The sequence below is a fragment of the Lottia gigantea genome (assembly GCF_000327385.1).
Source record: "Lottia gigantea unplaced genomic scaffold LOTGIsca_181, whole genome shotgun sequence".
In the NCBI taxonomy this organism is placed as follows: domain Eukaryota; kingdom Metazoa; phylum Mollusca; class Gastropoda; family Lottiidae; genus Lottia; species Lottia gigantea.
Window position 1 is genome coordinate 211,602 of NW_008708320.1, and position 10,078 is coordinate 221,679.

At 33.5% G+C, this 10,078-nt stretch overlaps 1 protein-coding gene across 1 annotated transcript in view; it reads right to left on the minus strand.

The window, feature by feature from the left end:
* The window catches only part of LOTGIDRAFT_238975 (hypothetical protein), a gene marked incomplete at both ends in the record, with an annotated part of 28,116 nt that overhangs the window by 4,611 nt on the left and 13,427 nt on the right, over positions 1-10,078 (minus strand). The window contains 13 exons of the mRNA XM_009052404.1: positions 1,089-1,194; positions 1,532-1,681; positions 1,996-2,186; positions 2,721-3,066; positions 3,363-3,575; positions 3,756-3,935; positions 4,223-4,338; positions 4,847-4,961; positions 5,413-5,512; positions 5,885-5,969; positions 6,224-6,337; positions 8,511-8,580; positions 9,395-9,447. Of these exons, the coding sequence (XP_009050652.1) occupies positions 1,089-1,194; positions 1,532-1,681; positions 1,996-2,186; positions 2,721-3,066; positions 3,363-3,575; positions 3,756-3,935; positions 4,223-4,338; positions 4,847-4,961; positions 5,413-5,512; positions 5,885-5,969; positions 6,224-6,337; positions 8,511-8,580; positions 9,395-9,447 (1,839 nt within the window). The remainder of the gene's footprint in view (positions 1-1,088; positions 1,195-1,531; positions 1,682-1,995; positions 2,187-2,720; positions 3,067-3,362; positions 3,576-3,755; positions 3,936-4,222; positions 4,339-4,846; positions 4,962-5,412; positions 5,513-5,884; positions 5,970-6,223; positions 6,338-8,510; positions 8,581-9,394; positions 9,448-10,078) is intronic.

Genomic DNA, 10,078 nt, shown 5'->3' on the forward strand with positions numbered 1-10,078 from the left:
ATAACCAATTGAGGGATAACCAATTGAGGGATAACCAATTGTGGAATAACGAATTGAGGGATAACCAATTGAGGGATAACCAATTGAGGGATAACCAATTGTGGAATAACGAATTGAGGGATAACCAATTGAGGGATAACAAATTGAGGGATAACCAATTGAAGGATAACCAATTGAGGGATAACGAATTGAAGGATAACCAATTGAGGGATAACCAATTGAAGGATAACCAATTGAAGGATAACCAATTGAGGGATAACCAATTGAGGGATAACCAATTGTGGAATAACGAATTGAGGGATAACGAATTGAGGGATAACCAATTGTGGAATAACGAATTGAGGGATAACGAATTGAGGGATAACCAATTGTGGAATAACGAATTGAGGGATAACCAATTGAGGAATAACGAATTGAAGGATAACGAATTGAAGGATAACCAATTGAAGGATAACCAATTGAGGAATAACGAATTGAAGGATAACCAATTGAAGGATAACCAATTGAGGGATAACCAATTGAGGAATAACGAATTGAAGGATAACCAATTGAAGGATAACCAATTGTGGAATAACGAATTGAGGGATAACCAATTGAGGGATAACCAATTGAAGGATAACCAATTGAGGGATAACCAATTGAGGAATAACAAATTGAAGGATAACCAATTGAGGGATAACCAATTGAGGAATAACCAATTGAGGGATAACCAATTGAGGAATAACCAATTGAGGGATAACCAATTGAGGAATAACAAATTGAGGGATAACCAATTGAAGGATAACCAATTGAGGGATAACCAATTGTGGAATAACGAATTGTGAGATACCGAAACCCAAAGAGACCGTCAATTTGTCATTCTCCATAACATGCTTTAATTGGTTAAAAAATATCGTCATTTGAACGGACTGAGGTAGAAAACCTGTTAGATTATAATATAGAAGAAAAAGGAGAAATGAAATTGTAATTTAATATTAATTAGCTTGATATTTTACACCATTAAGATTCTGTTGGACTCTTTCTTCGATCTGGTTCTGGATCACAAATCTCTTTTTTTTTAATAAAAATACAAGAAATATCCTACAAACCTTCGCTGGCCTCCTTCTCTGTTTTTCGTTTCCTCTCACAGTAATCATTATCATTATACAGATTGTTATATTTGGATAAATCGAGGTCTTCTATAGCGGCTAATAACTAAAATTAAATAAAAATTTAGCATTTACAGAAGCGTTAATAAAATGAGAACTCTTATAATAGTTATTTTATTTAAAACTATGTTTCAATTCCAGTTGCAACGCCAGGGGGTGTTGGTATCTTTACTCTATTTTATAAAAACTTCAAATTAAGACTTTTATACTTTTTTGTCCTCAGAAAACTTTTCAGGAGACAACAAATCAATTTTATCTTTGTTTTATCTTTGTTTTATCTTTGTTTTGATAAAAATCTCAGGCAGTCCTGTTATTGTATTCTGTAATATTCTTATGTTCAAGAATTTATATTTTCGTCTTTCAAGACTATAGAAGATACTCACCTTTTCTGGAGTAAGTTGATGATCTCCACCTAGAATATTAATACTCTTATCGACCACTCCAATAGAACAGAGCGAGCCGGGGGATGCTTCTACTTTTATTATTGTCTCGGCACCAGGTAAAACTTGATCATTGTTAAATTCCATTGATACCTACACAATAAAAAAGCCAAGTATTAAGGACCGAACTGCAAAATAAAACTCGGAATCCAAAATAACAATTTGGCGAAACATTGTTAGCAGCTAATATCCTTTTAAGAAGTATATCTATCATAAGTGAGTAAGTGTTTCATATTACTGAAAGTGGTATCAGGTGTCTAGAAAACAATATATCACAATGAAGTTTAATTTTATTCAAACCCCCAGGGAGCTGGTACTCAAAAATTTGACACTTCATACACCTAACAGCTTATTCCGTCTGGTGAAAGAGTCCTAGATCCTAACCCTAGAAACTCCACTATCCTTACCTTGTTTCTAAAACATTTTTCAACATTAAAACTGATACTGTCAGCCACTGTTTCACCGTCTTCTCGAATATAATACACCAATAGTTTGGCATGAGGAGCCATATCAGGAGTGACTACAAACTTTATTTTAACATGAGATATATGTGTTGATGGATTTTCAGAAATTTCAATCTTTTCTTCTTGGTTTGGCGCTGGTAATAAAAATCAGCATTGATTAAAATAAGATAAATTTTATGCTTCCAGCTTTGGCCCCAAATATCACTGATTTATTTCTACCACAGAAATAGCATAGAAAGAAGATTAGTATCTCAGTTTTTCTTAACCAACTTGAACAGCTAAAAATGTGTCTGATAAAATGATAACAACCGGATTTTCTCTTCTTCAGAAATGACAAGAAAAGATGAAAAAAACATCCTCCCTAGACATGTAGATAGAAAAACAGCCAATGAAAAGTGAACACTCTGTTTGATAAAATGGTAGCTGCTAGTCTATTTTGTGAAAGTACCATCCACTATCTTTACAGTGTAGACCAACAGCCATAGTTTACACAACCCTAGTACTCATATACTATATCATTGCCTATATGTTTGGATTTCGATTTTCGTTTTGCGGTTCAAATCCTTAGAACTTTGAGATTTTCTTTATATTTAAACTCTGAGGTTTAAGTTCAACTTGTCAAGCTCCAAAATTTCAAAACAAAATCAATTTGAGTTTGTAAAACTTACGCATTATATATCTCTTCTTTCTAATTGGTGAATTCAGGGGCTCAAAAGGCATGCCAAGTGGTTCGTTAAGAGGTTCAAATAATTCTGGCTGGAATGGTTCTTCGATTAACTTTTCAAGCCCGGGGGTGGGAGGAGTAGGAGGGGAGGGTCGGGCAAAAGTTGAAGTAGTGTGGGTGGGGTCAACGTGAACTGTTGTAGTTGGTGTTGGGGGTGAGGTTGGGACACGATTTTCAACTTCTAGAATCAAACATTCCTCCTGGGGTACATCTAACATCTGAGTTTTATCGTGTTTTAAGAAATGATGTTCTTTATGGCCTGTATGGAGCATCTTTCCTCGAGACATCACCTGGAAAAGAGAGTAGTTGGAGTTATGTACTGTATAGATTCCAATATCTCAGCATACTAAGAATTTCAAAAACACCTCCCTAGTACCCTCTCAATCCCTCTCCTTACCCACTTTATCCTACCCCTTACCTCACTCTACCCCTTCTACCCTACCCTCGGCCCTACTGACTTACCTGGTAGTGATTCTGAAGTAGTATATCTAACGTCACTTCCTCTCCCAACCAGACCTGCCCCTCACTTTATCCTACCCCCTACCTCACCCTACCTCACCCTACCCCTTTTACCCTACTGACTTACCTGGTAGTGGAAGAGGGTGTAAGAATCTAAAGTTGTAGTATATGGTATATCTAACGTCACTTCCTCTCCACATTTAACAGTATGATTAATCTGAGGTATTTGTATAAAACTTTTGGAAGGTGAGAACCATTGTTTGATTGTACTGTAAGCTCGGGGCATATACAGACGGAATGTTGGAACACCACCTTCATCTGTATATTCTACAGCTCGGGCCTAGAAAATAAAATACATTACAGTTATAATTTTAATATAATAGTTCAAATAGAATGAATGGAGTTTTTATCAGATTCTTTTGCACCTGTCGATGTATCTGATTCAGGGTTAGGGACCAAGGTATCGTATCTTAAGATTAACAAGTTTTATATGATGTTACTAATATAATATTGACCTCACCTGAACACTGAATTCCGCCATGTTGAATGATAATGGTTGATGACATGACGAGAATTTAATGATTCCGTTTTTATCAGAGGTAAAGTTTTTAGATAATCTAATATCATATTTATAGTTGATCATGGTAATTTCTATAATTTCTCCTGGGGCCACACTGCCGTCTGGTTTCGTCACTTCCGCCTGAAAATAAGATATAGGAAGTCGTAAACTCTGTCACAGAATATTTACAAACAATATGAGCTAACACATACTGCCGTGATAGTTTTCAGCTCTTCGCCTAATATAACTTAGTATGGAATCACTGTTCCACTATTCTTCATTATTATAGAAGCGGCCTTTCATGACACATTTTGATTGGTTAAAATTCATTGGACTGTGTTAAAAAACTTGTTAGATTACAATGCAGATAAAAAAAAATATCAGAAAAAAACGAAATTTTAATTTATTTGAAATATATTGAGACTTACCCGACCATGGTAGGGAAAAGACGGTTTGAAGAATTTATTAGAATCATCTTTCAGTGTTATTTTTAGGGGGTCAAAAGAAATTCTAGGTCCCTTGTGAGATTCTTTCACCATAACACCTGTAATATAGTTAGTTATACGTTTAACATCACAGTCTCTTGAATGTGGTTAGTGCAGGTGATCATACTAATTTAGGCTATAGGTCAAGATTTTGCATCTGAATCTGGAACACTCATATTATATACTAGAGTTTCAATGTGGTTCCTGTAACTGCAGAAAGACTCGACTAGAATATATTATCACAAAACTATCTGGCTTTTATAACAAATCTTTTTTAGGTAAGCAAACAAAAGTGAGCTTTTGTTAACATTCGAAAGATTTAAAGAAATCACAGAAATCACAGAAATCACAGAAATCACAGACCTTAAATCAAGAGGCTGTCATATTGTTCTACTTTCAGTTTGGTTATTCTACAGTTTGTTAAGAGACGTCACACTCTGTGTTTGGTTAAGAATAATGTCATTAGAACGAGACTGTGGTACACAACTTGTTAGATTACAATGAAGACGAAATTGTAAATATTTTTAATTGAATTGATTGAGTCTGTAACAAGATACAATCTCTTACCTGTTTCAGCTTCCCAAACTTCAGCCGAGATTTTTAATTCAGCTCTATAGAAATAATATCCTTTTCTAAATCCAACATCCGTAGCATTGACAGAAAAACTATAACAGCCCTCAATCTAGAAAACATTTCAAAATGATTATTTTACTCGTCTGATAAAAATAATATTGTACGTGGAATAAATAAACAATACTTCTTTCTGAGAATTATAAAAAAAAAACAATCTGATTAGGGGCTCTATAAAGTCAATCAGGAACCATAACTCTCTATGACGAGACTTGAAGTTAGCCTGGCGCTCCGATGTCCGACAAATTTGACCCAGACGAGATGGGTGTGGTGTGGTCAGATGGTAGGAACAGACGTGTCGGACAACGTTAGAGGGTGATACCACGATCCAAAGTTACTCTCATTACGGATTCAGCTTTACGGAAACTGCCGAGTATTACCGAATGACCAGGGTGATCTTGATTTGATACTGGCGTTCTTTATAGTACCTATTGTATAGGGAAAACTAAACCGAAAATGGACTCAATATCGACCGAATAGAGCTAACAATTGCACTGTCTTACCTCCTCTACTATACTGGCACAAGGTGCATTAATTGACCTATGACCTCCTAGACAAATCTCAGCCTCCAATCGACCTCTGACAGGTTTACCATAAGTATATCTAAAATTATAATAAATTAGATTAAATGAGTTTTTAGTTCTATACTGACACAGTATTTTAAAGATTTCATGGAAAGGTCAATCACCTGTATGTCTCTCATTTTCTTAGTTTATTCTAAATATATTTTCCTATCAGCACATTAGATAAGTCATAATAGTTCAAGAATAATAATGCCATGGATAGAGCTATATTCAATCACAAGCTGCACATTAATAATACTTGTTACTGTGATAGGAAAACCTTCTTTAAATCTAATGGATCTATTCTACAAGACACCGTATGTTGTATATTAAATAAGCACCCCTACCCCCTTTGGTTGTTTCTTAAGTATTGATAAAATTCCGTACAGGCCAAACCACAGTGTTAACTTACTTGGCGCAGATTTCACCTTCAACTGTAGAAGAATTGGACAATAAAAACTTGGGAGGATTAATAGTCACTTCAAATTTCGGTAAAACTGAAAAAAAGAATGATTTGAGAAATAAACAAAGTATAATATTAGGCCAATCTTTAGTCTAAAATAACAATACAATAGAATCTGTAGATTAAGACAATAGATCACCTTAAATTTCAGCTTCAGAGTCTCTTTGATCAGTTTTATGTTGTATTGTATGATATAGTCTGATATATCTAAGTTAAAATTCTCAATACATGACATATTATTCTACTCGGATATTTTGTGAAACGAAGCGAATATTTAAAAACTTTTACCATATTCGTCTACTTTAAAAGTTTGTGTTGTTAGATCACCGTCTATCGTAGCTTCTATCTTCCAGACTCCGAGTAGCGGTTCCCGTGCCAACTGGAAATCAAGACTGGTTAAGCCTGAAACAGATAAAATACGGAACTTTAATACCACCAATATATATAAAAGACAACATATTAAGTAAATTTTACTGGTTAAAGTGGTTATAGTCGTCAGTCAAAATATAAAGAAATTGTGTAATTCCTTAACAATTAAGTGGCTCACTTCATTAAATATTTAGCCATTGCTGATGTAACAGTGGATTAGGTTCTAAACATAATAGAAGAATTTTTCACGCAGTTGAAGAAATGTGCCTGTAGGAGCCTGTAGTCATGCTTATATAGAGAAAATATAACGCCAAATCATTTCCATATAAGGAGTTGTCGATTCAGAACCTTATCACAACACTAACCTTACAGCTAACAAGACTTAGAAGTGGAATAGAACAGAGACAGGAAAATCACGACATTTTTTTAATATTGTGGATCAAGTATTATACAAAATTATCCCAGTCGACACAGCTATAAATAGGGGGAAGGAAAGATTAATGCCAAGAGGTTTGGCCAATGACCAAAGTGAACATAAGTTGTTATCGTTTCGCACAATGGTAGTTACTCTGTAAGGATCGATAGCAATGTAGCAATTTTACACAAAAATTGTGAATCGTCTGCACTTAGACACTTATATCTACATTTCCTATTGTTAATAATTTAGATGATGAATTGAGTGGAGAAAGTTTTGTGTGAAGTTCTAACTATCACAGCAGGTGTTGAAAGTAAAATTAATTACGTTAGACAGAGAATGGAGGAAATTAAGAGAATCAGGGAGAAGAAAAGAAAAGATGAAAATAGAGAAAAGTCAGGCGATAAATATCTTTACTTGTCTTCCAGATAATTTCTTTAAATAGATTTGCAATCAAACTAGTTTAAAAATAAAAATATTTAGAATTGTCTTTGTGTTTTATATAAACAGAAAATCTTTGATGAAATAAAAAGTTTGTTAGGTTTGCAGAAATATATGTTTTAATCTTCTTGATCAAGTCAAGAGAATTTGAATTTGCAGTAGGCCCTATCTTTCCCTTCTTACAACACCAATAAGAATTGATATTTTATGGCACTCCCTGATCCTGTGCTTCTGACAGTCAGCCCGGTGTCGGCTTTCATCCCCAATACCTAACCATGACGAATCACACCCGTATATCACGTCTGAGAAACTAGGCCAGAATTGTTTTGCAGTCGACCCAGTCTTAGGACTGGATGTGTATAATCCGGAAGTTCTGAACTATTACATAGAATAAGTGACAGTGATTTATTGTTATTTAATTGTTATGGTTTATCAGAGAATAGAAACAGACCTAATCGTCCAGGACCAGCTGAAAAACTCTAAAGAAGTTATTATCCTTGTAGAATAATCTATAGTGAGTTAACAGAATGAAGTAGGTTTGTTGTTATTATCCTTGTAGAATAATCTATAGTGAGTTAACAGAATGAAGTAGGTTTGTTGTTATTATCCTTGTAGAATAATCTATAGTGAGTTAACAGAATGAAGTAGGTTTGTTGTTATTATCAGTTGCAGAATAATCTATAGTGAGTTAACAGAATGAAGTAGGTTTGTTGTTATTATCAGTTTGATATAAAATAAAGACGAGAGAGAATGAAGTAGGTTTGTTGTTATTATCAGTTTGATATAAAATAAAGACGAGAGAGAATGAAGTAGGTTTGTTGTTATTATCAGTTTGATATAAAATAAAGACGAGAGAGAATGAAGTAGGTTTGTTGTTATTATCCTTGTAGAATAATCTATAGTGAGTTAACAGAATGAAGTAGGTTTGTTGTTATTATCAGTTTGATATAAAATAAAGACGAGAGAGAATGAAGTAGGTTTGTTGTTATTATCCTTGTAGAATAATCTATAGTGAGTTAACAGAATGAAGTAGGTTTGTTGTTATTATCAGTTTGATATAAAATAAAGACGAGAGAGAATGAAGTAGGTTTGTTGTTATTATCCTTGTAGAATAATCTGTAGTGAGTTAACAGAATGAAGTAGGTTTGTTGTTATTATCAGTTTGATATAAAATAAAGACGAGAGAGAATGGAGTAGGTTTGTTGTTATTATCAGTTTGATATAAAATAAAGACGAGAGAGAATGAAGTAGGTTTGTTGTTATTATCAGTTTAATAAAAAATAAAGACGAGAGAAGAGAAAGTTGGTAGAATAGTTTGATTATCAGTGAAATATAAATATATTTACAAACCTTCAGACTGGACATCTAACCACTGTTTTACTCGAACATCATTAGAATCCTTGATAAATACCTGACTGATCTAAAATACACAGGTAAATAATTATTACAAGGTAGACAAATTAAGATGAAACCGTGTTAACCAGTTTACTTTGCTGAAACAGGGTTAATTCATACACAAACATCAAATGTCATGTAGGAAATTTTACGGTTGTTATGGAGAACTACTTGATAAATGTTTCTATAATTTTGGCTTGTTTAGGTATGAATTGATTTGGTTGTATCTCTAGACCATGTTTACTATTTTGAAACACCTGATGGTACTTCTAGTTTGAGGAGTTCACTACTATACTGTTATCTGAAAATGAGTTGTAACTAATGATCTAAATAATTTCTATAATATTAAGTTATTTTACTGTAAACTTTTTACTAATCAAGTGAAAACGACATTTTAAACATCTCACTCACTCAGACTAATTGTTCAAATCTTTAAGTCATTATAACTAAATTAGTAAATTACATTTCTAACAAGATATTAAATCAGTTGGTAGGTGATAACTGTTTACACTACCAGTCTTTACATGTTAATGATTCATAGACAGTTGGAAATAGAAACAATAGTAGGACACTGCTCTGTGAGATCTTCCTTCATAGCACACTGCATGGTGTAGCTCGTCTTTAGAAAGTAGGATGTTAATATGTTTTCAATGTTGTTCGATTTGGAATTTGAAAAGTCGACGTATCATTACCTTGTAAACGATATCTTTTGATGAATTCGTCGCTTTTCAATGGAAGCCAGAACACATTATTAGATGGCAATTCAAAACAGTGTATAATATTGGGCGAGGATTAAAAGTTGTTTGTATATTGAGAAGAGATTATTCTTATTAACTTACCTGTCCAATTCTTGGTTTCAAATCTCGTTTCATTGTTAAAACTCGAAATTGAACTGAAAATAAAGTTAAATACATTTCATTTGGTTTTTGAAGTTAGCGTTAATCTGGTAAGTTATTACTTCTATTCCTATCAGTCCATGACACCATGGGACATAATATTTGATCTTAGCAAATCAATAAACACAAAATAAATAACTTAGCGGCAATTAGCTAAAATAATGAACACAAGCCACAAGCCATCTTCACAATGTCAAGCTATTACAAACTTCATCTTCACAATGTCAAGCTATTACAAACTTCATCTTCACAATGTCAAGTTATTACAAAAATTAGACGTAGATCATAATAACCTGACATTGTGAAGATACAATTCGTAATAGCTTGACATTGTGAAGAAACAGTTTGTAATAGCTTGACATTTTGAAGATGAAGTTTGTAATAGCTTGACATTGTGAAGATGAAGTTTGTAATAGCTTGACATTGTGAAGATGAAGTTTGTAGTAGCTTGACATTGTGTAGATGAAGTTAGTAATAGCTTGACATTGTGAAGATGAAGTTTGTAATAGCTTGACATTGTGAAGATGAAGTTTGTAATAGCTTGACATTGTGAAGATGAAGTTTGTAATAGCTTGACATTGTGAAGATGAAGTTTTTAGTAGCTTGACATGAGAAGATGAAGTTGAG